This window comes from Ursus maritimus, unplaced genomic scaffold (assembly GCF_017311325.1).
Source record: "Ursus maritimus isolate PB19 unplaced genomic scaffold, ASM1731132v1 scaffold_8, whole genome shotgun sequence".
NCBI classification, from domain to species: Eukaryota; Metazoa; Chordata; class Mammalia; order Carnivora; family Ursidae; genus Ursus; species Ursus maritimus.
Genome location: NW_024426996.1, coordinates 44,081,676 through 44,109,273, shown reverse-complemented (window position 1 = coordinate 44,109,273; position 27,598 = coordinate 44,081,676). Strand labels below are relative to the sequence as shown.

The window sequence follows — 27,598 nt, the reverse complement described above, 5'->3', positions numbered from 1 at the left end:
AAATCTCTACTATCAGAGCCCCTGGGTGGCTCACGGTTAAGCACCCAACTCTTGATTTCAGCTCAGGTCATAATCTAGGCGTCATGAGATCAAGTCCTGAGTCTGGCTCTGTGCTCAGAGGGGAGTCTGCTTGAGATTCTCTTCCTCACCTCTGCCCCTCCCCCGCTTGTTCTCTCTCTCTCTCAATTAAATAAATCTTTAAAAAAATCATAGTGACACTCTTTAATTGCCTACCTAATATCCATTTCCCTTCTTTCTCCTTTTTTAAGGTAACCTGATTTTGTTCAGGTCCCCACAGCCCCAGAAGACCCTGATTCGTGTCAGTGGGACATGGCATTTTCTAACTAGAACTATTTTCGCCTGGGTAATGTTATTAGTCCAACAGTAAACATGTGACCCAAGACCAGAGTTTTGGCCTACCATTTCATGGGTTGTGCTTTCCAAGATAGTTCGTACCCAAACCCTGCTGGCCAGATCATGCATCCTAGTCTCACACAGGGGCAGCCTAAAGGAAACAGCATCTTTTTCTAATTGGTTCTCCCTAAGGGGTGCTTCTTTAGGTAGTATCTTTTCTAATCCATACAAAGACCCCTGAATGCTAGCTGGAACCTTGCTCAAAGTTGGCCAATCTGAGTGATATTAAGTGATATTCCAGACATAAGGGTGAGGTCATCACTCCTCCTGGATATGTTCAAGGAAGCGTGGCACCCCAGGTGCTCTTGGCCGCCATCTTTTGACCCTCGTAGATGGTCAAGCTGAACTAAAAGAATCACAGAAGAGGTGCTGAACCCCCACATTTGGCCTCAAGAATCCATCCTGTACTTGACTTCTAAATATGATAATACAAGACATATCTGATGCATGTGATAATAAAATATAATAAATGTCTTCACTGTTTAAGTCAGTCTGAGTTGGGCTTTCTGTTACTAGTAGATAAAACATCTTGAGAGATAATTTTCTTTTTTTTAGTTTAAAAAGTGGTGGCCATTCATTTAGAAAATGTAGAAAAGACAGAAAAGCACAAAAATTTAATAATCCCACCACCCAGAGATAATCATTGTAAACTGTTTCTTGGGACCGTCTGATCTTTTTCTATATGTGGGTCTATGCACTTTAAAAACTTGGGACAATAGCGCACATAATACTTTGCATTTTGTTTCATTCAACTAATGACGTGTAATGAACCCAGGAGGAATTATTCTTTTAATTTGATTTTTAATGTTTGCATATTATTTCATTTTATGGTTGTATTTTATGTTCCCTCTTTTTGGATATTTGGGGTGTTTTAATTTTTCTATGTGATAAATAATGCTAGAATAATATCACCGCGCATATAATTTACATACGTTTGATTATGTCCTTGCATGTATTTTTGTAAGTGGAGTTTCGATCAAAAGATCTGAACATAGTAAAAGCTTTTAATGCATATTTCCAAACTTCAAGTTTATATTCCAAATGAGCGGTATTTAACATAAATAAAGTTGTGGTGACTAATGCAGGTAAGCACTTACAACAGTTCTTCTCATCCATGCCGTCAGGACAGTCTGGGAACCCATCACAGATGACTGTATGCTTCAAACATTGTTTATTGGATGGACATTCCCAAAGATCTCTCTCTTTACAGCCTGGAGACAGAAGAAAAGGTTATTTGCAATAGACATAGATATCAAAATAATGATGAATTTGATCAAACAAATGTAGAAAAATTATAGTACAAAGGCATGATTTCTTTCTTCCTAAAAAGTCTTGACTTCCTTATACCATGAAAAATGTAATTTTGAGAGTAGAAATACTCAATAATCTCCATACTACAATATAAATAGGACAGCTCTCCTAAGAGAAGATCAAAAGTGACATATAGGAAATGGGAAAAAATGAAAAAGCAACTATACATTAACGCTCATTTTTAGCTGTTCCTTTTGCTTTCTGAGTCAATTTGCCATAAGATTCATCTATAAAATGATGTTATGCTTTTAAGTAAATATGCCAAAACCTAGTGATTTAAATGCATATTACCTTAAAATGTAATTTCAGTCAACAAATGGAAAGGCCATCTGTGCGTTTAGTAAGAGGTGGCTCCTAGGCCAAATACCTACAAAACTAATATAAGAACCAGGTACAAAAGCTGTCACCTGAGTAACAGAGTCTAAGAGATCTAAGGAGATCAACTTCATCAATTAATTTGAGAAATGAATGTAATTTGCACAAGATCAGGACTATAAGCTTGAACTGTAATTTGCCTATGAAATAGCAGGAACTTGCAATGAACTTAATAAATGCCATTTCAATCAAATGCAGTGCATTTCACACAACTGCTAAAACATGTCAAGAGTCTAATGCGTTCTCGTCACTCCAGTGGGATTGATGGTCCTTACCAGGCTGCAAGGTGCATCGAGGAAGAGTCCCCATGACATTCATCTTTGGGTTCCCTTCCCCTCCCCCATGCTGCAACACCAGCTAGCACTCGGCTGGCCTTCGACACACGTGTATTTTAAATGGAATTTCATTGCATGTAAGGAACAAAAAGTCTCTCCCCTTCCTGGGAAAAGATCATCTAGTTTAAGGTGAGTGAAATGCAAAGCAGTGATCAAATCAGGACTTTCTTAAAAAATGCTATTTCCCATTTGACCTACTACAAATAATTCAGAGAAATTTTGTAGATGATTGACTCGTATTTCTTGGAATCCATTATAAGAAAAAAATCCTCTTTTCTCAAAATTCTCATTGAAAATAGTTATCAAAACAAGTCACTAGAAGAGAAATTTTTATTATGAGCTAAAATTAGATTGAAAGTGTTTCACCATTCAAAAATAGAGGAAATAAACAGTGAGAGTATTTCACTAGCTCTACATCTGGAATGCTCTTAGGCCCAGCAATGTCTATTCCAGGAACTCATGGGGATTTTATTTGGAGTCTCAGCTAGCAGCAGATACAGACATCATCTGGTGTTCTGTCAATAACAGGCTTGTCACAAACCACAGCACTCGCTAGTAAAGAATGAGAGAAAACAGCATGAGCCTTTCTGATTATTCACGTGGTACCCTTCCTAAAAGTCTGAAGAACTTGGACCTTTGGAATGAGCTGATGAAAGACCACAAAAGTAGATTTTCTGGGACATAAGTAAGACCTGCATCCTTAATAATAATAATAATAATAATAATAATAATAATATTCATTATTCACTATATATCCACATTATAAATATTAGTTTTAATTCTTATAATACCACAATGTCAATATTATTATCATTATTTTATGAGTGAGGAAACTGAGATTTAGAGAAAATAAACTCTTCCAAATCACAGCCTTAAAGAGAAAGATCCAGTGGAGATGCAGGTGCAAGCCCTTAGCTGCAGTCCCCTGTAAACTGAGAACGAACAATGCGCGTGAGGGCTAGAAAGCAAGGCAAGGACAGCGTTAGAGTCAGACACCTGAAGTTGAATCCTAGCTCCAATTTCACTAGCTGTGCGGCCTTGGATAGTTACGTAACTTCTCTGAACCTCAGTTTCCATGTCTCCAAAATAGTAATAATCATGCTTGCTACAGACGGTTGTTCTAAAGATTAAACGAGTACCCAAAAGCATAACTTCCCCTTCTGTATCTTCTCTCTTCTTTTTTTAAATAATATTTATTTTGTTATATTAGTCACCATACAGTACATCCCCAGTTCTTGATGCAATATCTTCTCTTTTCTAATAAAATTTGTGTGGCCTAATGCCCCTTTTGTGGAATTACAGTGAGCATAAATGAAGTAAGATGAAGAGGTCAAGACATTGGTCACAGGGAAGACAGCGTTATTATTTCATGAAGAATAAACAAACTGTCCCTTTAAAGTGACATCTTTGGTGTAATTATGTTTTAAATGTATGGTTTAAAGCAAGGAGAGTAGGACTCCACTAAAAGTTAAAGACAGGTATGGATGGGGCAGGATGTTTCATGCAGCTGCAGGTTATGAAACCAAATAATTGTTTATGTCAGAATCACAACCACCCCAGCGCAGAGATAATGACAATACCCACGGTGTGTTGCTAACGTGACCAACTCGCCCCAGTTTGCCCAGGACCTGCCCATTCTGAGCACTAACTGTCCCTCATTCCAAGAACCCCCCACAGTCCCAGGGAAACCCGATGTTTCTTCACACTAAGTGCGCTAAGCTTTGCGCTGGGTTCTCCACTTACTCAATCCCTCGTTTTCACAAAAACTCTGGGATGCAGCAGCCTTCCCCGACCAGAGGCCGGTCCCACCTGAGCTGGGGCACCTGTTTTTCCTCTGTCTTAAGAGTTGTCATCACAGGTAAAGGCAGCAAACCACCCCAAAGCAGCTGCTTCTTGTACTGGAAGAATCTCTCAAGCAAATATAGGGTGAGGAGGTACGCTCATTAGGTCTGCTAATTGGAGCTTCATGAAATAAAAAAAATGTTTCCAGGGAGGAACGGGTCAGAAGAGCAAGGGGCAAGATGAATCTGGGTCCTGGACTGGCTGGGGCTGGAAGAGTCTGGATCTGGCCGTCTTGGGTCCATGGCAGGAGCTGCAGCAGCGAGACTCACGCCTAGCAGGTGTGAAGGCCCCTCCGGAGCACGCAGCCCTGGGAGACGGAGCCCCAATCTCAAGGGCCAGCAGCAGCCCAAGCAGAGGACCTGCCTCCTCCCCATCTCAGGCCAAACCATCAGGGGCAGCAACACCAGCGCAGACCATAGGGCTCCCAAGTCCTCGGCAGCCTCTCCCCCTCCTCCCCCGTTTAGGGGTGACACCCCATATCATCCCCTTCAACATGCGCTGGCCTAGGACCCTACGAGGAGGTGGGATGGGGTAGCAGAAAGGGCTTTCAACTACAGGCTGGGGGCCCCCATTTGGTGACTAATCCTGGAGACAGGGCGGTCTATCCCCAGAGAAGCACAGCCTCCAGGAAGAGACACCACCCTGCGGCCTGTGTTTACTCCGCGAACCAGGGAATTCGCCCGGCTCATGCTTTGGATGTGACATGCCAGCCTGCTGTCCTCCGCCATACACAAGACCTTGGGCTCCCACATGCAAGACCAAGCAAGACAGGACCCCTCCCCTCCAGGGAGATCCCTGGGTGACTTCGAGGGCAGTCGCCTCCTGCATATCCTAGCACTGTGGCAGATGGGGGCTTAGGTATTGCCTCCTGAGGAATGAATCAAGCCTGTCATAAGCATTCCAAGTTTGGGAGGATCAAGTGAGTGTTCCCTACATTTTACAGGTGAGAAAACGGAGGCCCAGAGAAATTAAGTGACTGGCCGAAAGTCACACAGCCTCTGTGCACTGAGTTGAGAATTAAATCCAAGGCTAGGTCTACACAGAGCCCTGCCCGCCATTTCAGTCTGCCTGGCCAGGATGCCAAGTAAGAAAGCAAAGCAATGAACCAAGTAGCAAAATACCTCAAGGGAAGGAGAATGTCTTTTCGTTAACATGGAAAATTAAACCCTACCGAGGGATTAGAGATCAATCCTGAAGAGTCATCCTGAAGGCACATCTGCGGGTCTCTGACATGATGCGGACACAATGCCTCTCACTGTTTCTGCTACTCAGAGCAGAGTCGGGGTCTTCCACAAGCAAAGAGAAATCAGGCATGGAGACTACTGTTTGCTAAAAATGCCAGGTGAGGCATCCTCTGTGAGAAGTTATACAAATACCATTAAAGAGTCCAAATGGATAGAAAAAAAGGTCTCTTGGAAAACTTTTAAAATCAAGCTGTACAGCCCACAAATATTAGAGGCTTTGAACACAGCCTAAAGGTGCTTTGATCCCAAGAAAAGGTCATATTTAAAGATTTTATTTTATTGGAGCCCTAGAGGAGATCAAAGATAGATGATGAAAAGATTTTTAATCCTTTGAAGATAAACAGAAAGGCACTTAATGACGCTTGGGAATTTGTACTGTTGTCTATCTTTCTCCATACGGTGTATACCCTTTTATATAGAATAGTGACCAATTAGTAATTGTGATGCTGTGTTTGTGTAATAAAGGGTTTTATTTCCCTAGTAAATATAATGAAACTGTCTTCGCTATATTCTCCTTTCACTGCCCCCATTGAGAAGACGTGCTGCTCACACCACGGCCCAGGTACCCCCTTGCTTCTGCTGGCAGCCCACCCAAATCGGGGACACAGGCTGAGCAAAATCGAACCTCAGTCTCACCCACTCGAATCTCTGCATGAGGGCAAAGCCCAGAAATGTAACCCTTTGTTATTTCCCTCAGCTGTCCTTTCTTTGATGCCATTCCTGTTCACGTCTTTGACCGGATCTTCACCTTTTCCTTTACTGCTTAGCTATCAGTGCTTGGAAAATGGTGTGTTGAAAATCAACTTGTCATCAGGTTGCTAGTTTTACAGACAGCTCCGTCCACAGAGCATCTATGCTCAATGAACGGCAAACCATCAACCTTTTCTAAGACAACGAAGTTTCTTCTGTGCTGACACGGTGGTGACCCTGTAAATCGCTCCCACTTTTCAGGCTTCCCTCCCATGAAGCAATTCTGGAATGATGTGTTCAGATTTGCATAATTCTTCCAAATACTTGCTGAAAACATTTCTGATACCGACAGTGTTTTCAACTGTTGTTTACATTAGCAATTACACAATCAAAACAACCTCAACAACAAAAATGTACCACAAAAGCCAGAGACCCCTCAGAGCAACATTGCCCATTGCTAAAGGCTAATGCATATACAGGTATCCCCCACTTCTCGAAAGTTCGCATCATGCCGCTTCACTTTTACAGAAGGCCTACGTTAGTAACTGTTTCCGCTAACCGAATGAAATCCAAAGAGGATTTTCCCTTTTATGAAAAATAGCGAAAAAGGAAAATAACTTCAGCGTTTGTTTGGCAGTGAGGCTTTACACAGGCAGCGTGCACCCTGAGCAGTGAGTAGCGCCCCCCGGCTCCTTCCCTGAGAACTACACTCAGCTTCTCAGCAGCAAGCCACCATAGGTTTGACCTTGTGAGCATCTCTGCTTTATCAAGATTCATTTTGTACATCCATGAGCAAGATGTGTGGTAGGTATTAGAAAAGCCTAAGGGAGGATATTTTTAGGACCTGGGAACAGTCAAAAATTTTTCCACGTAAATTAATGGTATTTGCTTCTTCACTTGACACAATTTTGGCTTATGAAGTTTTCAAAGGAATGCTGTCCTTCTGGATTGCAGGGAAACTCTGTATTTTAAAAGCATATTTATAAACGGTGTGCTTTGGCTACCATGTTTTCCTTCTGCAGATTTGCCAAAGAAACACAAAAAAATTTCCAATACCCCAATTATTTTATAGATAAATGAAACAAGTATTGTTTTTGAGAGGAAAACCCCATACTGTTTTTAGAAGTTCTGAAAGATCTTCAGTGTGTGAGACTGAATAGTTAATTGCCACATTACTGAGTAAGGCCCAAGCCTTTAAATGCATTAAACTCCACAATGGACAGAATAAATCAGAAACACGTGAAGCTTGGGCTGACACCGAGCTTCAGTGGAGCTGGCATTTGCACCGCCAGATGGTACCACGCATGCCCGTGGAAACAGAGGAACAACTGAGAAAACGACAAGCGGGAAGTGGATGATTTCCCAATAGTCCTTCAGTAAGCCCCCTTCAGCGTGACTTCTTCATTTGTTTTTAAGTGTCTCGTTCTCCCAGAGCACCGGACATCCCCATTCAAATGTGTGCATACATCCCAAAGGAAAATATATGTAAAATTTCTATCATCAGTCACTTTGAAAAACTTAATGAGAGTTTCTCATAAGTGAATACTGTTGGAGCAATTAATGTAACTCCAAATGAATTCATTTCTCTCCACTTTTTTTTATAATGATTTTTTATTATATTATGTTAGTCACCATACAGTACATCCCTGGTTTCCGATGTAAGGCTCGATGATTCATTAGTTGTGTATAACACCCAGTGCACCATGCAATACGTGCCCTCCTTACTACCCATCACCAGTCTATCCCATTCCCCACCCCCTCCCCTCTGAAGTCCTCAGTTTGTTTCTCAGAGTCCATAGTCTCTCATGCTTCATTCCCCCTTCTGATTACCCCCCCCTTTCTTTATCCCTTTCTTCCCCTACTGATCATTCTAGTTCTTATGTTCCATAGATGAGAGAAATCATATGATACTTGTCTTTCTCTGCTTGACTTATTTCACTTAGCATTATCTCCTCCAGTGCCGTCCATGTTGTAGCAAATGTTGAGAACTCGTTCTTTCTGATAGCTGAGTAATATTCCATTGTATATATGGACCACAACTTCTTAATCCAGTCATCTGTTGAAGGGCATCTCGGCTCCTTCCACGATTTAGCTATTGTAGACATTGCTGCTATGAACATTGGGGTGCATATGGCCCTTCTCTTCACTACGTCTGTATCTTTGGGGTAAATACCCAGTAGTGCAATGGCTGGATCACAGGGTAGCTCAATTTTTAACTTTTTAAGGGACCTCCACACTGCAAAATCATTAGCCATCAAGGAAATTCAAATCAAAACCACACTGAGATACCACCTTACACCAGTTAGAATGGCAAAAATAGACAAGGCAAGAAACAACAATTGTTGGAGAGGATGTGGAGAAAGGGGATCCCTCCTACATTGTTGGTGGGAATGCAAGTTGGTACAGCCACTCTGGAAAACAGTGTAGAGGTCCCTTAAAAAGTTAAAAATTGAGCTACCATTTCTCTCCACTTTTAACTTTCCATGCCTAGACCTCAGTCTCAATAGTGCGCCAATATACTGAGTGTTGATGGGATTAGACCACTGACTCTATCATTCTGGTGCACCTTTAATGGTGTGAATAAAGTCTTGATAAAAACTCATGGCTCAACTAGAAACCTGACATTGTAGGGTCATTTAACCCTATAGTGCTTTGAATTTCTTTTGCAGAATATATTCAAAGACTCGGACCATTTAAAACTAAGTTTTTACGTTTCTCAAATATTTAGTCCCCTACCACATATTCAGGCCTAGCCACCCTAGCAGAGTACCATGTAATCTCTTTAAAGTATCAAAGATAATCCATTTTAAATTGCATCTCAGAATACCATAACCCACTGCAGTCATCGTTTAGCAAACATATCCAATAGATTCCCAATAAATCATTTATATGGGATATTCCATGAGTTTGGATTTATTTCTCTACATAAAGACCCCAAACAAGCAAACAACAGTAGCTTCTCAAAACACTGGATGCTCTTCTGTAACAAAATTACCCCCTGGCCATTGTACCATCATTCTGACAGATCTAATTTTCTAGAGGATGCACTTGTCCATATTTATAGCAACTGATAGAACTTCAGTTTATTGCTTGTGACATTTTGTCTAGACCAGAAGGGCAATGTCTACTATGTAAAATTCATTTTGGGAAGCAAGGCAATATTTCATACTTCAAAGGCCAAAAGAATAAAATGATTTCAAAGGATGTATTGCCCTTTGTGCTTTTAAAGACAAAGGGTGTCAATTCGTTTGTAAGCGGAACAAGGTAAATGATCATAACCAAACTATTTTTTGGATAGCCTTTCAATCATTTTGCTTTCCTCCAGAATATTGCTTAGTAAAGAGCATTGCCTATTTTCTGACACATTCTGAGGTTACAACTACAGAGATTTGCAGGAAAATAAAATAGCAATTAGCTCCACTCAAATTACCATTGGCGTTTCTGGCCTTTCCATTGGTGATTTTGGAACTCAATGCAGAAACGTCAGAAAGAGTTTTATCCTTTGCTGACAGAGACAAAATCAGAGAGGCCATGAAAATGAATTCCAGTAAAATTTGAACGCTGGAGCCTGAACTCTGTCTTTGTGTATCTAGACGCCTATTTAACAACATGGAAATCATATGCAAAGACACTATTATTCTGACGTTTAGACAAGTGACAACTGCTTTATATCTCCGATAATAAAAGTAATCCCTTGCATTTGTGAAGTGCTTCTCCTTTTACTAAGGATTTGCGCATATATCATCAAGGTTATAAATAGAAGTATAATTTAGGGAAAACCAATAGAGTTAACAGGAAAAACACCTATTGATTCCTACCTTGTCATCTGGTAATATTAAAAGTAAATGCATTAGCATTCAATCCTCATCACTACTTATAAGTGAAGAGTTGACATTTTTAAATATAGTCCTTTACCCTAACCGGGCATTCTTGTATATTCAAGAAAAGTGTCATCTCACACATACCACAGTTTTCTTCATCACTGTCATCATCACAGTCGGCCTGGCCATCACATCTTCTGGAAGCCAGAACACACCGTCCAGAGCCACACTTGAAGTGACTAGGTGAGCATTCTGTTCAAAACAAGGAGCCATGTTATTTTCAACAGACAGAAAACCTGGAACCATGAGCTCATTTGTCTATTTACGTGTGGCTCCATGGACAACCATGTCCATTCAATGGATTGCCAGAGCCTGAAATAGCCCATGGAGCCCATGCTTCTAACTACCCAGCTGCCCTTAATGTGTCCAAAGTGTTTCCTGTTCTAATCCTTCCACCAGTGGTGGGCAGGTCCCTGATTCCATTTCTCTACCTGATGATCTTATGTTGCCAAGGCCTCTAAATGCTTTTAAGCTTGAAGTAACCAGGGCTTGATGCTCACCATTACCCTGAGGACCCCTAGTATAAAGCAGCATGCACATATTATGGGGGCTCCATGAGTTGAGTATGGTTAAGATAAACACCTGGAATATTAAACACATCCCTGCAATTTATTTTTAAAATGAAGACAAGGTCTAACAGATGAGCACCAAGTTTTTCAATGTAACCAAGTTCGCAGATTCACTCACCCACGCAGCCTGATTGACAAAGAGAACAGAATAAGAACACTAACAGCAGAGAACCTTGAGAAGGTAGCTGATAGGGCCATCCGTGTTAGATAGCCCATGGTAATTAATTTAAAAATTCACCTTCCACAGCTTCATCAGGCATGAGGCAGGTTTGGTTGTCTGAATTTTCCTCTGGAAATTGACTGCAGTCTGTGTCTTCAGGCCACTGTAGGCCCACGATCCCAAGGACAGACTCACAGTGTTCTTTGGAGTGCTGGCACAGCGCTCTAAGAGAGCAGGAAAGGTAAAACATGAGAAGCAGAAATAGCTAGACCTGAGACGGTATGTTAGGAATATATGTAGGGTTTTAATCCTGTGTGAGCGTGGGTCTCTGTGTGTCCGGTGTTGGTATATACCAATACGTAGAGACGCACAGGTATGTAATTGATATTTGGGAAGACAAAATGAGTACTACCTCTCTCTACAAAGGATGTGCATGCCAGCAACATATTTTCACTAAGAGAAACTTCACGACAGAAATAGCAATAGAAGTTTGTTGATATATTTCACATATAACATGATGGAAATTTAAGGTGGAAAACATGTTGATTTGATACATTTATCTATTATAATGTGATTGCCATGTAGAGAGAAAATCTCTATCACATCTCATAATTATCATTTCTCTTTTGTGGTTGGAATAATTAAGATCTAGACTTTTAGCAAGTTCAATGATTATAATACAATATTGTCTATATTCACCATGTGGTGCCTAAGATCTTCAAGACCTTCCTATCTCCTAATAGCAAGTTTATGCCCTTGAGCAACATCCAGGAAACAGACTCTCCTCTGCTCTTTATCTTTCTCACTCTTTGTCCTTCAAGAAGACACATTCTCCAATGTTTTTATTCCAAGCCAGGAAATTCTCAACGTGTGTGGATCGCCTGACACCCAGAGTCGCGGCCTCTATACAACAGTCTCCACCTGAGAGGTGTCTCCCTCTGGGGCCCGCCACGGGAGCTGTTTCCTGTGCCAACCTGGCTTCCCTAAGGCGTGGCCATCATCACTGCAGCTTAGACCGGTAGTGTTGAAAAGCTTGGTACTTGTCCCAGTCCCATCCCTACTGAGCCCAAGTTGGTTAAAATAAAGCGTGTTTGCTTCTTTTTTAAACAAAAGATAGACTAAGCATTGTGCTAGGTACTTTCTTTCATGTGTGTCATCTCATTTGCACAAAGCGTGTTTTTAAAGAAGTATCAGCATGTCTCACATTTCTTTACTTCCTGTTTTTACTTTTACTTCTATACCTTCCTTACATTCCTAAGAAATGCGTTACATAGTTAAAAAAAAAAACTAAACATAACCAAAATAAGTTTCTAGACGAATTTTTTATTTCCTTTCAAATATGTTATTTATTTTCAAAAGTTTTAAACTTTTGGGCACCTGGGTGGCTCAGTTGGTTAAGCAACTGCCTTCGGCTCAGGTCATGATCCCAGGGTCCTGGGATCGAGCCCCACATCAGGCTCCCTGTTCAGTAGGGAGTCTGCTTCTCCCTCTCCCACTCCCCTGCTTGTGCTCGCTCTCTCTCTCTCTGTCAAATAAATAAATAAAATCTTTTTAAAAAAGTTTTAAACTTTAAACTATTAATTTCAACAAAGTTCACCATCTGTCTCTCTCCTCATAAAATGGGGCAGCCCTTCCAGAAAGGTCAGCTGCAGTCTGGCTAAAAACTGGTAGGGACAGGTGAACAATAGAATGGGGAAGTTTCAGAGAAAGCTCTAGCTGCATTAAGTCTTGTGCTTAGCCTCAGAGCTCAGGTGAAGACAAAGCCATGGCGTTCCCGTGTTAGTTCTGCAAAAACAGGATGTTCAATAGTGTTCAATAACTCTGTTAGACTAATAGCTTTGTTGCAGATTTATTAAAAATGTCTACAATTTGGGGCGCCTGGGTGGCACAGCAGTTAAGCGTCTGCCTTTGGCTCAGGGCGTGATCCCGGCGTTCTGGGATCGAGCCCCACATCAGGCTCCTCTGCTGGGAGCCTGCTTCTTCCTCTCCCACTCCCCCTGCTTGTGTTCCCTCTCTCGCTGGCTGTCTCTGTCTCTGTCAAATAAATAAATAAAATCTTTAAAAAAAAAAAAAAGTCTACAATTTAATTACCGCAATTTTAAATTAGCCACAGGATACCTAATTTATACAGAGCACTGTATAGTGCCTGACTCTACCACATCCTATTTTTTCTATAAAATGGAAATCATACAATAATACGTGAAAAGAATACAGTGAGGTAATAAGGTAAAAATAAGACAATGTGCCGCACTGCAAAGGCAGGGGGCACCGCTCTTATCCTGACCTATGTGGGGTTCAGCCACAGGCAGCAACCCCGATGGTAGGGGCCTCCCTCAAAAGGATATTTTGAGGACAACAGAGCAGCACACCCTAAAATACTTAACACATTGTAAGGGCTCGATAATGTCAGATTTTTCAGACTCGTAACTTAAAAACTAAACGTTAAGAGCCATAAGCGGGCCTGGCAAAAGCAACATTGCTTCATGAACACATGAGTGTAGGATTCTTGTCAGAATATTAAAAAAAAATTTTACAAGCAAATATCAGAAAGTAAAATTCATTTTGAGAGCCGCTGAAAATGAAGGATGTACATATAAACCAAAGAAACAGAACTAAAGTAGCCAAAGGAAGTTCACTAAAATGTTGATTGAATAACATCTCAGGGTCAGTCTTGTCTTGGGCATTTTAATGTGAAACATAAGCTCTGAAATTATTAATCATATGCAGATGTAAATTTGTTCCAGAGAATACTCCATTAGGGAAATTTTTTTAAACATGTGAAAAGAAAATCAATGCAAGCATTTGGTAAGGATTATCACAAATTATTATTCACTAACCTTGACCTTGCTCAGCCAAACTGGAATAAAATTTAGAAATAACTTTTCAAAATAAAATGAGGAGACGTTTTCTTAGCGATACTTTAAAAGGCATTTTACAGAAGTTTTCAGAATTATGTTTGCACAAGGCAACATTAACTTTTAATCTGTTTGTATAATTTATTCAGTGCCCCAACTCATTTTGAAATTTTATTGTTTCCTGTCCTCTGTAGCTGCTCCTTCCCTGTCATCATTTGGTAGTTGGTATTTCATTGATTGTTTTCCCATCTGTCCTCTCTATCGGTATTCCTGCTTTTTCTTAAAGCTCCAAGTGACTTCTGATCCCAGCATATGGGTCCCCTAGTTACTGCTCACATTTAGACAAGCACATCTGTATATTCACCCCTTGATGGAAAATAGCACAAAGAGTGCAGCTGCCCACCTCTCCACAGCTGTCTTGTCTCGTACACTCTTTGCCTACACCGCGACACGTGGTAGAGAAGAGAGACCAAACTGCCACTAAGCGGTAGTGTCCTACCATCACAGCTCTTGTGCGCTCAGAGCTCACAGCCAGAAGCCTTGACATTTGTGCACATTCACTGGACCTCCCAACAACCCAACCCAACCACGATTACTGTCTTGATTTTATTTTTATCTATTTATTTTTTTAAAAAAGATTTTATTTATTTATTCGACAGAGACAGCACAAGCAGGGGGAGCAGCAGAGGGAGAGGGAGAAGCAGAATCCCTGCTGAGCCCGACAACATGGAGCTCGATCCCAGGACCCTGGGACTCCAGGATCATGACCTGAGCCAAAGGCAAATGCTGAATCGACTGGGCCACCCAGGTGCCCCGTCTTGATTTTACAGACAGAGTAGACTGAGACTGAGAGAGACGGAGGAATCTGGCCCAGGCCACAGAGCAGCTACAGAAGAGCCAGGACTTGGACCAGATGGTGGACTCCAGAGTAGTGCTCTTAACCTGAAGTAGGATATCACTCATCCTAAATCCAAGCTACAGGCTTGAAATGCTACCCCTCATTTCATCCAAGCAGGCAGGAAAACGTCAGCGATGTCTCTCCCTTGTCCGACCTTCAGGCCACTGCTTATGCAATGTCTCTAAGTTTTGAGCGCTCTCAAGAGGCAGCATTTTAAAACATCAATGTTGCCAGAGGAAAAAAGCAGATACACCCCTTCTTCTGCTAACTCACATCTTAGAACACTTCTTGATCCACCAAAGTGAAACATGTATGATTGTATTTGATTAAAGTGTGTGAACTACTGGGGCACCTGGGTGGCTCAGTCGGTTAAACATCTGCCTTCAGCTCAGGTCATGATCCCAAGGTCCTGGGATCGAGCCCCGAGTTGGGCTCCCTGCTCAGTAGGGAGCCTGTTTCTCCCTCTCCCTCTGCCTGCAACTACCCCTGCTTGTGTTCTCTCCCTCTGTCAAATAAATAAATAAAATTTAAAAAAAATAAAATATGTGAACTATTTATCAAAGGCAGTTCATACATCCCTTGTGTGGTACTTGGGTAACGAATTCTTACTCAAATATTCATTTAAGAATTCATTTACCTTTCAAACACATAATTTGTTAAATACAGAGCTCCTTAGCAATATGGACCTTGTCTAAACTCAAACTAAGTCTCTGATCCCTTGATTCTCCCTGAGGGGAAAATGAGGATGCCTGGGGGTGACCTCATTGTATTACCTGCAGGGTGGGATCCGCTGGCTTGTGTTCACGTCACATTTTGGTACCAAAATGGTGCAAGCAAAGAACATGAGGTATTTGTAACAGTTGGTTTGAACAAGTGCAGGGAAAAGAGAGGACTCCCAGCTGATGGATGCTTCCTTTTGTGTCCTGTGGCCAAGGTAATTGGGATAATTCGTATGGTTGTAGGGTAAATTCATGCAGAGTTCCAACGTAATTGGTTCACACTGACCTAACAAGAAAACACACATATAGGTGTGTATGTATGATTGTATATATATATAGCAAATTTCATATGTAAAACAATTTCTTTAAAACTTACAAAATTGAAATCTATTTTACCTTCTTTTTAAAAAAATAACTAAAGACTAGAATGCAAACAGTACATAACTTCCATCAGAAAAGAAAATAATTTGGTTAAGGAACTGCCAAGCCCAGAATCATTTCTGCACAGGCAGCTGCTGGCACAGTGCCCAGTACGCATGTCAGAGAAAGTCTTTCTTCGCTTTTTCCCTCGGCTCAACCTGTCTGAAAGCACCTCTCTTTAATGTTTCCTTTTACTCATTATGTCTTCTGATTTATTCATTACTTCTTAATGAATATATTCCCTCATCTTCACAGCCGTTTAAAAAAATGAATGAATTTGGTCAAATAGACAATTAGATTATTTCTTTCTATACGTTTGATTGTTGATCAGTGGATTCAAATATAAGACGGCAAGATTTCAGGGCAAGAGGAGGCTGAGCTCTCATGAGGCACCCAGAGCTAATGAGACGAAATACTAACCAGTTAGCTTGGCAGCCAAGGCTGTCTCATCCTCCAACCACAGCCTAACTTGCCAGCCTCAGCACCAAAGACTATCTCATCACTGGTGTTTCCTTGGTGACAATAAATATTTTAAGAATGGCATGGCTTTGTGGGCCCTGTTAGCTCTTATCTCCTCTTCTTGACACACTTGTAATCACCCCTCGAATGCAGTCATGGTTCTAGCTGCCAGGAGCAAACAGCACCTGCTGCCTGGAATGATCCTTCCCCATCTTCTCCATCAGGCGAATGCCTGCTTGGCCTATAGGACTCAGCACAGACAAACACCCCCTCTGGGGAGCCTTCCTGGCCAACCACTCTCCCCCTCCCGTTCCCAGCAGGAGTCTCTGCTGAGCACCCTACCATGTTAGGCATATTCCAACCACACACTCACTGCCCTCTAGCGTATTCTTTACTTACTTGCATCCCCCACAGAATTCAGTGATTTTTTTAAAGATTTTATTTATTTATCTGAGAGAAAGAGAGAGAGAGAGAGAGAGAGAGAAGGGGGAGGGGCAAAAGAAAAGGGGGGGGGAGAATCTTAAGCAGACTCTGCTGAGTACAGAGCCAGACGCGGGGCTCAATCTCATGACCCTGAGATCATGACCTGAGCCGAAACCAAGAGTCAGATGCTTAACTGCCTGAACCACCCAGGCGCCCCTAATTCAGAAATTTTTGAGAAATGAGACTTTGTTTCTTGATCTCAAAGTCTGTACTTAGCACAGCGCCAGAATGGAAGAAAGAAAGGATGGGGGGGGGGAGCAAGTGTCGGGAACTCTCCTAGGCACTTAAAATGTAGAAATAATGAAAAATAGAGTCCCTGCCATCAAGGCACTCTACAATCTTGATAGGAAGAAAGACACATTTCCTGGTAGCTCTGGTGTAAGCGTGAGGATAGGATAACAGTATTAAAAGGCGCCAAGAGCTCAGAGGGACAAGGTGAAGCAAGAATGGCACAAGAAACCTTCCCAGAATAACCAGGGTTTTGGGGAACTTGGCAGAAAGCCTCCCATTCCCTCTCTGTTGCAGGAGTCGTGAGAGGTAAGCAAGCGTGTTGATGAGTCTGCCCAGGCCCACCAAGACTGCAGGCCTTATTAAGAGTCATTATTCAATGAAACTTCATTATTTGACCAAGAAGTGATATACGTGCAGATTTGTAATAAGGACTGGGGTGAGATATTAAAGCAGCTCTGGAACCACTTCTCCATTTAAAGCCCCTGAGGGCTTCGAGAAAATTCTGTTGATAAGGAGCCTGATGAAAAGCCTTCCGGGCAAAGTGTGATTACAGTCTCAGTGTACTGGAAAAGATAATGTTGTCAAGTTGGCACAATCCTGACAATGAGTACAGGGTGGAGAGAAGAGAAAGACACAGAGGAAGTGTGGGGGCTGGTTCCGTTTGTCATGTCCATTGATTTGTGAAAGAGGAGTAACATTTAAATCTTTTGGATTTCATACTATTAAAAAATGCCTATTCCTCATAACAATAAAAACAATGCAAGATGCGTAAAGAAAAAGTTCATCGTCTCCCTGCCCCCCCTTCTCTTACCTACCCTCAAAGCCAACAGACTGGGTTTGAATCCTTCCCTGCCTTTCACTGGCTCGTATCTACACATTTAAGCGTCTACAAACATGGACAGGTTTGTGCTTGCCTGCTTCTGTCAGAGTACAATCTTACATTCCTAGCATTCCTCAATTTGCTCTTGTTGCTTAATTATTCATCGTGACCGACTTGTAAGTTAGTAGATGCCACTCTAACTATATTTTTCTTAATTTCTTTAATATAATTTTACCAAAAAGTGGAATTCTTCACACAGATTTTCGATGCAGTCTTTTTTTTTCTCTTGCATACGCCTTTCCTTTCTGTGCCTCTACCTTATCAAGTTTTAAACGTTTATTGGTATATTTTACTTAGATGATAAGTAGACCTATGACATAGATATATTTTTCTTTGATATGTGGGAACTATATCGCTTTTGATTTGGGATGACATATAAGCTTTCAATGTTTCAGAGCCAAGGAAGATGAAAGGATTAAGTGACCATCATATATTATTCTGGGGATCTCTACTGAATGTGGTAAGGGTGATTGAATCTTGGGTTTTATTCCTTCATAAGGCATTCCTCACAGAGTGTTAAGCAAGATAAACTCTCAAAATATCTATCAACCTCAAATTCTATGATTTACAGCATCAATGAGCTTTTTTATCTCAAGAATTAGACTCACTCGCACGCAAGGCAGTCGATAGGCACTAGAGGGCAGTCGTGTTACAAACATGAGGCAGTTCACTGTTCTCCATGCATTTTGAAGCCGTGCTTAGCACACTGTCCTGAACATAAATGAGGTTTAATAAATATATGCTGAAAAACTTGATCCTAATGGAGTCCTAATGATAGCCCACCTTTCAAAGTCTGAAACCATGTTCGTTAAATTCAACCTAAAGATGGGATTGTTAACTAAATGTCGCATGCTTGCCATGAGGCAATACTCTGCAGCCACCGGAAATCATGTATTAAATGATGGTCACTTACGTGAGAAAATGTCACTTTCAACATTCATTGTCATACACAATATTCTAAGATTCATCTTTGCCTCAAATTCTTTATTTCTCTTTATCATTATTTTTAGTAGTTTCATGAGTTTTATGCGGTGACCACTCCTGTACATACCCATCCAGATCAAGAAGTTGAATTTTGCCAGACATCCCAGGTGGCCGTCCGTTTACCCTGTCTTCTACCAACCTTCTCCTTTCTCCATAGAGTACCTACTGAGTTTCATAGTATCCTCCTTCCTCTGCTTTACAGTTTTATTACTTAAGTGTGCACTGCACCCTGAATACTATAGTTAAGCCCTACCCCTTCTTGAAAACTTGTTTTGTCTTCTAAGTCTCTTAATCTGGGTTTCCCCCTCCATTCTTTTATTTTTAATTAGAGTTTAGCTATTGAAGAACCCAGGGTTTTGACTGTAAAGTGTGCCAGAGTTTGAATTTTGCTGACTACCCATTCCTGGTGAAGTTACATACATTCCCCTGCCCTTCCTCCTTCCTGAACACTGGCAGCTGAATCCAGAGGGTTGATTAAGTTCCATCCCTTAGGGAAGACTACAGTGCTACAATGTTCTTCCATCAGAAGGCAAAGTGTATCTGATTTCTCTCTTTTTGTGATGTGAGTAGCTGTAGATCCTCAATGCCTTGACCCATTAACTCACCAATTCATGTTACCGAATGGGAACAACTGGTCACCAAATGGGACTATTCTAATTTAATCATTTATTTTTCACTCATTTGTTGGGAATGCTTTTAAGTTAGAGATCATTCCTCTCATCTACCATTTGCTTCCAAGGCCTGACGTCCTCAACCATTATGGTGTTTGGCTTCTTTACCACACCCCTATACTATTTGCTCCTTCCAACTAGAGATTGCAAGGAGAAGGCCAAATTGAGAGGTCGGTAGGAAATTATTCAAAGAACAAAGCTGTTCATTGCCTCCTCAATGTTGGAGAAAAAGCAATGCATGAGTAAACCTGTAGACCTAACAGTCAATGGAACGCTGTGAGGAACGAGAGAATCCCTGGAGTATGACAGGCATAGCTGGCTTCATACAGCCACGGCGGTCATGGGCACAGGGAGGTGGGGAGAGACACATGCCCAGGAACTGCTCCTTCCACAGGGTTCCACAGCTGTCTGGATTGCACACTACAAGGTGGGAGTGATGAATTAGTCTCCCACACCAGAGTGAGGGGAAATAACATTCCCGTTCCCACCCCCTTAGGCAAGGATATGTCTGTATTTTGCCTTCCAGCAGGGCACAAAGATATTAAAGAGCCTGGGTTATGAGTGGATGTGGGGATACTGTGATACTTCAAGCCTTTCAGTACACAATGTCGTCAGAGACGTGGTTTTTAGGCTTTTTAAAAAAAGCAAAACAGAACAAAACTGTAGGCATTTCTGGGAATCTGAGATAAGCCATGGACTTCTCCACTGAAAACTTTGAAAACTATCAAGACTTTTTCACATTCAATTTCAGGGATGTCACAAACCCTTGCAGCCTAGTCATGAACAAACCACTACAGTAACAATTTTCAACCTTAGCTGCACATTTGGAGTCACCTGGAAACGTGAAAAATACTGATGCTTAGGTCCCACGCAAGTTTATCTTCAGATACCCGTAACATTTCATGGGATAGCAAGAACAAGTGTCTTCAAGGACTAGAATCCCAGCAACTCCAGTAAGAGCCTGACGCCATCAGACAGAATAGCCATGCTCTTCAAACTCATATTTTTATTAGCATGGAGCCAGAGAAAGACGATGTTGTGTAGTCTGCCTCAGCGTCTAAGTAGTTGTGGTCTCTCCAGTGGTAAAGATCTTCAAATAATTAATCACATTTTCAAGGGCATGAAGTTTTTCTGAGAGAAGATGTTACTCGTCCAACTTTACAGAGAACCAAGTACACATACACCATCATGAAGTTCTTTGAAAGACGAGAAAAAAAACACCTTTACTTTCCATTGGAAGGTATTTTTAATAACACAGAAGGAATGAGAGACCAATGACTAGCCCAGTGCCTGGCACTCAGAAGAGGGGTGATCAAATGTCTGTTGGACATATACGGAAAGAACCTGGCAGGAACATCTGTGGTGGATGAAGGAGCTGAAGGGACAGTGAGATGCTAGAGACACTGTTTGAGTGTATTGAAAGAACACAGAGAGAAAACGAATGTAGTATACATGAGTAGAAAGATGGCAGTGTGTCCTCCCACACTGAAAAGTTATCTCCAGGAAGGCAGAAATCATGTCTCCCTTCGCCATTAAAGTGCCCGGTGCCCATCCCAGAGCCTGGAACATTGTTACGCACGCCATAAATACCGCTTGACTACGAGCCAGAGTTCTCTAGTGCCCTTCTTTCCACTTCTCTTTTTGACAGGTGTAACACATTTTTAAATTTTAAATTTTGACATATTTCAAAAATGGAGAAAATAGGACAACATGCACTCAATATTCCTCACCCAAATCTGACACAGGCTAACAACACTGCCCTTTCAACTTTAATAATAAACATGTGTCTTTGAGATGACACTGTCACTGTTCAAAATTGCTCACGCCAAGTTCAAGGCGAAGTAAAGAAAGACTTCTGAAAAAGTTCCAGAGCAGATTGGGGGATAAAGCAAAGTGAAACAATGGACCCAGGACATACACACATACACACGCATATACACGTACACATAGTCATACATATACGCAGTCATGCACGCACATATACGCACACATATTTAAATCAGTTTAGAGCGAGTAAAGTGGCAGTATGTCTTAATGGTCTTGTTAACGTCTCTCTCACCTGTTCTCTCATACAGAAGCGGAAAAGGGCTGGGCATCATGCTTTTAGCCATGCAGTTATTAGGTGCTCGTGAAAATAAACAAAAGTCCTCTCAGTCTGGGTTGTTCCTTGGCTGCCTCCCTCACACTCCTGCGGTTACAGGAGTGGCCCTTATAAGCCCCATAGTGACACAGAAAGGTCACTGAGTAAAACTGGGACCTGAACCCTGCAGCCTTTCAGCTGGGAGATACCTTCGTACTTTCTTGCCAACTGAAAGCTGACAGACTGGCTTCTGAATCTCAAGCCCCACGTTGAGGAGGAGGCCAAACATTAATCATAGAAAGGGAAAGAAGTGAGCCAAATATGAAAGCGGAGCCCACAAATAAGAATTCCTTACTAGAAATCAGAGTCTGCTGGGGCTTTCTGATTCGTTTTCCATTCCCCACGAGAGCCCGTAGAGCCCTCTGCTATTCCTGCCCATTCTCTCTCCCCCAGGAATTCCCCCTCCTGAAAGCGAATTTAGAGTAGCCAATAGTTTACACCATTTGTCACCCAGACAAATTTACATAACAGCTACAAGATCATTCTAGGTCACAAAGTTCCTGGAAAGGTGAGCATGAGTGTTACTAGGAGAACAGACCGCCGTACTTTCATGCGGCTGTTTAGATGAACTTCGTGTTTGCTTCTTGGGTAAAGTTTCCATTTTTGAAGCTCTGCTTTAAGAGGGAAGAAAGAGAGCATCTGCCTGTAGATGGAGCCAAGAAAGTAACAGATAGGAGCTGACGTGGAACTGAAAGTAATGGTAATGATATTAAGCGATTTGGATTTACGGGCCTTTCACAATGACACATTTGTTTCTGATTTAAGTCAACTAAGACCATTTTGTTTCTTTTCTGCTACCACATGCAACCTTTAAAAAAGAAAAGAGAAATATGTATACATATGTATACACACACACACACACACACACACACACACACACACACTTGGAGGGATTCCAGACTTCAACATGTTCATGTCGATTCAAAAGAAAAAGGCTACGAGCATCTCCTGAGGCTGTGACCGCCCTTGTCAGCTGCTGTACTACTCACTGCAGTTATTCGGACTGAGGTTCGGGTCACAGAGGGCGCCACCGCCACAAGGATCAAGGCAGGAACTGTAGAGGCATCTTTGGTTGCCTTCTTGACATGGAGTCTGACCTGCAGAGCGGGGAAAGGTGCATTTGCTGTCATTGTAAATTCCTTACACTAGGATTGAAAGTATCAAGGATGCCTGGTGGAGCTGAGGAATGACATAACTTTAATTCCCTTCCAATTTCTCCAAACATATTGAACACATGTTAAATACATAACTTTCTGGATTAATTTTCCTGGAAACCAAATACAACACATTTATTTCCAAAGGACTCTGTAGGAACGAAGAAAGAAGAGGCAAGCTATCCTACAAAACGGGCTCTTGTTGCTTTTCATGGGGGAAAAAAGTGTTTTGTGTTTACCTGGGTGAATAAACTTGACTGCAGAATAAAATGTAAGTTATTGGAGAGAAAGGCCAACATAATGATCTTGGAATCTTGAATACCAAATGGTATTATTTTAGGGACTCATTTGCACCCAACTCTAGTCTTCCCCGTAAGGAAAATGTTTTCCCTAAGAATAAATAGGGCATCAACAGCAGTACGGTGGGGGTACTTTGTCATGGTACAAGTCTTATGCAGCTGCGATCCATATTTTCCGTATGTCCTTGGAAAGTATCACAAGCCTAGCTGTGATGACCTGAGAATTGGGTTTCTCGTTTCCAAATGAATGAGAGCAGTAGCGTCAGCCTAATGGCTTTTCCTTAAGGTATGCAGAGAGGAAACTGCTTTTCCCATTGATTTCCTGGTCATTTGTAGGTTAAATAGAAAAGGTAATAAATTACAGCCCGTTCTCTTTCTAGCTCTTGCCCATAATAGTCAATTACTTTCAGACATGTCATCAGGAATCTAGAAAATCTTGCAAGACATTTTAAAGAATAAATAACAGTATGTGTATACATATAATCATTCTTATTTATAACTCTAAGACAATGTTTTTATACTGGACTCTTTCCATTAATGTGCAATACTATATATCATAGCTTTGAAGAAAAGAGATGGCACTCCTTTTTTTTTTTTTTAAATATCATCAGAGTCAAATTGTCATTGAAAGGTAAGCCAGGCTCATTTCCATGAGTTTCGTCTCTTAAGTAATTTTAATAAGACAACATGCATTCATTATTTCAGCAGATATTGAGTGTCTGCTGTGTGACAAGCTTATGTGACAAGCTAGACAATGAAGCATTAAAAGATAAAAGAAGTGAAATAGCTTATACTCTAAGTAGGGGTGTGGCCGTGAACGGAGAAGCTAACGATGCTGTGTGATCACAGTGCCGTTGAAAGTGTATGTAAGGTGACAGAAGCAGATTAGGACAGTAAGGGGAAAGCTTCTTGAAGGAGTTTTTAAGGCAGGTGGGTTAAGTTGGCATAAGAAGGTAGAATGGGTGTCCCAAGCAGACAGCAGGATTTGCAAAGGCTGGGGTGGGACAAGTACAGGTTGGCCTCACTAGAGCCTCAGGGAGGCTAGACAGGAAGGCTGGGAGCAAAGCCCGAGGGCTGTATGTCTGGGCGCCTCCTACTTCCCTCCCCAACCTCTCTAGCAGAGCCACCCTGGGATCCCTGGTGACAATATTCTGAAGTCGTACCCTCCTCCCCTTCACTCCTGGATTTAATCACGGTGGCCTTCTCCCAGTACCCTCTGTATGCCTTGCTCCTTTCCTCCCTGCGACCTTGACCAAGCAGTTCCCTGTGTCTGAAATGCTTTTTCCGGGCCTACTTTCCTTCATTAAGTCAACTCCACTCATTCAGATCTTCGCTCCAACATCTCTTCCTCTGGGAACATTCCCTGAGGCCCTGTACCAGGCCATGCATCCCATATATGGCACATGGCTCCCTGAATTTTCCCTCATGGGCTATTTCACTCCACGGTAAGACACTGACTTGCACAATTATTCGTATCATGCTAATCTTCCCCAGGAGCCTGCAAGCTTTATCGGCCACAAAATCCCCAGGGGTTAACGACATATGAGCGCCATGACCGACATTTACTAAGTTGAATTCATTAGATTAAGCAATATAAAGATGATACAATTTGACTTTTGATCCATTTTATCATATGACTTTCTTGCATCTCACATATGTAAGGAAATACTTTATAAATCTTGCCATTGCATAGTGAAGAATCCAAGATTATTTCAAACAGAGATGAATTATGTAGAAAGAAAGAACAATCTGATCCAAAGGGAGGTGCCTGGCTGATATGCACCTAATAACGCAGGGCTAGAAAAGAATCTGCTTCTGAATTTTAAAATTGGCAAAATGAAGCACTCTTTATCTGATGTTTTAGGTATTAAAACTGTGATTAAAGTGTCTCCCTGTAGGTCTGGAATGCTTTTTCACTAAAGCAATTCTAACGATCAATATTCATTAAGACAAAATTAATTTAGCTACAGGTGACAGATCTCATTAGATGACGTGTGATATGCCGGGCCCAAGACACGTTTTAACACAATAGCCATGTAATAAGAGCTCACATTTCTGGAGTGCTCCCCATGTGCCAACTCCATGAGGTAGTTATTACCCTGAGTTTACAGGCACAGAACCCAAGATACAACAGAGTTCAGTTACCAACCTAAAGTGAACCAGATAGGAAGGAGCAGAGCTGGGGCTTGAACCCCGGGTAGCTGAGCTCCAACGGCCACCTTCTTAATGACTAGGCCATGCTGGTGAGTGGCAAGGTCGCATAAAAACAAATGTAGTGATTTTTAAGTCAAGGGGTATTCCTACAAGCCCTGTGCTTCTACACAAAGTGGGGCTTCAAACAATCAGTGTGGAACTTTCTTGTTCTAGACAGGTTAAAAACCAACTTATTTGATTTACTTTTTCTTTTTGAGTTTCACAGATGACACCAGCGACCCTTTCCAGGTGTAGCTGAGTATAATTGCTCCATCATGTGAAGTGTGAAACTGCTTCTCTGTAAACTCTACTCCTGAAACCAATATTACACTATATGTTAACTAACTAGCATTTTATTTAAATTCTATATTTAAGATCTGAAATAAAAAATAAAATGATACTGCAGGGAAGAAAGAAAAGAAAGAAGAGAAGAGAAAAGGGAAGGGAAGGGAAGAGAAGAGGGAAGAGAAGAGAAGAGAAGAGAAGAGAAGAGAAGAGAAGAGAAGAGAAGAGAGAAGGGAAGGGAAGAGAAAAGAAGAGAAAGAAGAGAAGAGAAGAGAAGAGAAGAGAAGAGAAGAGAAGAGAAGAGAAGAGAAGAGAAGAGAAGAGAAGAGAAGAGAAGAGAAGAGAAGAGAAGAGAAGAGAAGAGAAGAGAGAGAAGAGAAGAGAGAGAGGAAGGAAGGAAGGAAAGAAGGAGGGAGGGAGGGAAGAAAGAAGAAAAAGAAAAGTGCTTCTCTGAACACGGTTATTTTAGGAGGCTTTCACATTTAATTTCAGAAGCCAATTCTCCTAATTGGAACCTAATCTAACGTAATGGAATACTATGTACTCAACTTTTCCTTTTGTCATCGTGTTGACTTTCCCCATAACGGTTAAGCGAATCTTCCACGCTGTGTAAGTTTTCCACCTCCACTGTCTACCCTTAGGAAGGATTGTTCAGCGTCCGACACTCGAGAATCCTATTCACCACAAGAAAGTGCTGTGAGGAGCGCTGCGTCAGGCATCTGGAGTGATGTATGGGGGAGTCCCACGTGAGCAGTAGGTCTCCCTTCCCCAGGAAAGGCCCAGCAGGCAGGAAGGCACAGGGCAGGGGCACACACTTACTCTGGCTACAATTCTCCTCGTCGGTGCCGTCCCTGCAGTCCTCGTCCCCGTCACACTGGAAGGTGCTGGGAATACACTGTCCGCTCCGGCACTCGACCAGACCCTGGCTGTGACAGGCTGCGGAGGCGAGAACAACAGTCACTGTACCGCCTTGTCCTTCTTGCAGTCTGCGGGGAGTGTAGGTGATGCCCGAGGAGCTGGCATCACCAAGAAAGGAAGTGTTCTGAGTATCTGCGTGGTCGGCATAAGTGAAGGACTGTGCCGTCAATGTGTTTCATTCCAAGTGTTTTTGGAATAGAAAGTTTTCTTTCTAGACTCTCCCTTGCCTTATTAAATAGCTCTTACTAAAAATTAACTTTTTCTTGATAAGGGCAGGGTAAGAAATCGTGGTAATGACGTTCCTGATCCATAGCTTTACTACGAATATAAAAGCTACAGTTCATTCCAGGCTTGTTACACAGTAATAACAATAGCTGAGAGTGTTATGTATCTAATCTCAAATCTTCATAATGGACTTGCAAAATAGGTATTATCCACCTTGTTTAGAATAAGGAAATTAAAGTCTAGAGAGTTTAGCGTCCGTGTTGAAGTCACAAGGCCGTTAAAAGCTGATGCCAGAATGTGAAGGCCAGCTTCTCGGACTCTCAGCCCAAACATTGCATTGTATTCCAACCTGACCTAAGGGGCCAAAGAAATGACGTATGTGGAAGAACGTGCATAGTAGCCCGCACACAATAAGCACCTTATTTCAAAACCTGCTTATGGCATCTGACATTTGATGGTCAGATGGTCTGTGGCCATTCACCTTCCATTCCTGAAGGCTGTCTAAATTTTATCCCTACTGACCTTTAGAGCATCAGAAACCCATGTATCCTGTGGCCTCAGCCTTCACCATTACTAATATTAAAGCTCCTTATGCTTGAACCAAGGCTCAACACCAGCATTGTTATACTTGAGCGCCATGTCCTTGCTTTCCCAAGATCCACTGGGATACAGCCCACTCTGTTCCACTAGGTCCATCAACAAGGACTCAAGTGATATTTCCAGTTCCAACTCAATTCAGGGAAGGGAAAGTTGGGCATTGCATTTGCTAATTAATTTAGTTGATTTTCCTTATGTCAAAATAAAAATCATGCAACCCACATTTCTGTTTTTGCCTCAAATTATAGGCAAGTTAAATATTCGATCTCATATGTATCAACTTTGTCGACTCTTATTAGACAGCAAAATATGGAATAAAAACTTGAATTAGTTTAAACATGCATAATATGCATCAGATTAACTCCT

At 41.7% G+C, this 27,598-nt stretch overlaps 1 protein-coding gene across 1 annotated transcript in view; it reads right to left on the bottom strand.

Annotated features, from left to right (window-relative positions):
* The window catches only part of CORIN (corin, serine peptidase), a 64,420-nt gene extending 42,258 nt beyond the window's left edge, over window positions 1-22,162 (bottom strand). Inside the window, exons 1-5 of the mRNA XM_040624913.1 lie at window positions 22,108-22,162; window positions 15,348-15,579; window positions 10,900-11,045; window positions 10,177-10,284; window positions 1,512-1,625 (exon numbers count right to left, since the gene is read on the bottom strand). Of these exons, the coding sequence (XP_040480847.1) occupies window positions 1,512-1,625; window positions 10,177-10,284; window positions 10,900-11,045; window positions 15,348-15,579; window positions 22,108-22,162 (655 nt within the window). The remainder of the gene's footprint in view (window positions 1-1,511; window positions 1,626-10,176; window positions 10,285-10,899; window positions 11,046-15,347; window positions 15,580-22,107) is intronic.
* Window positions 22,163-27,598: the final 5,436 nt, after the last annotated feature.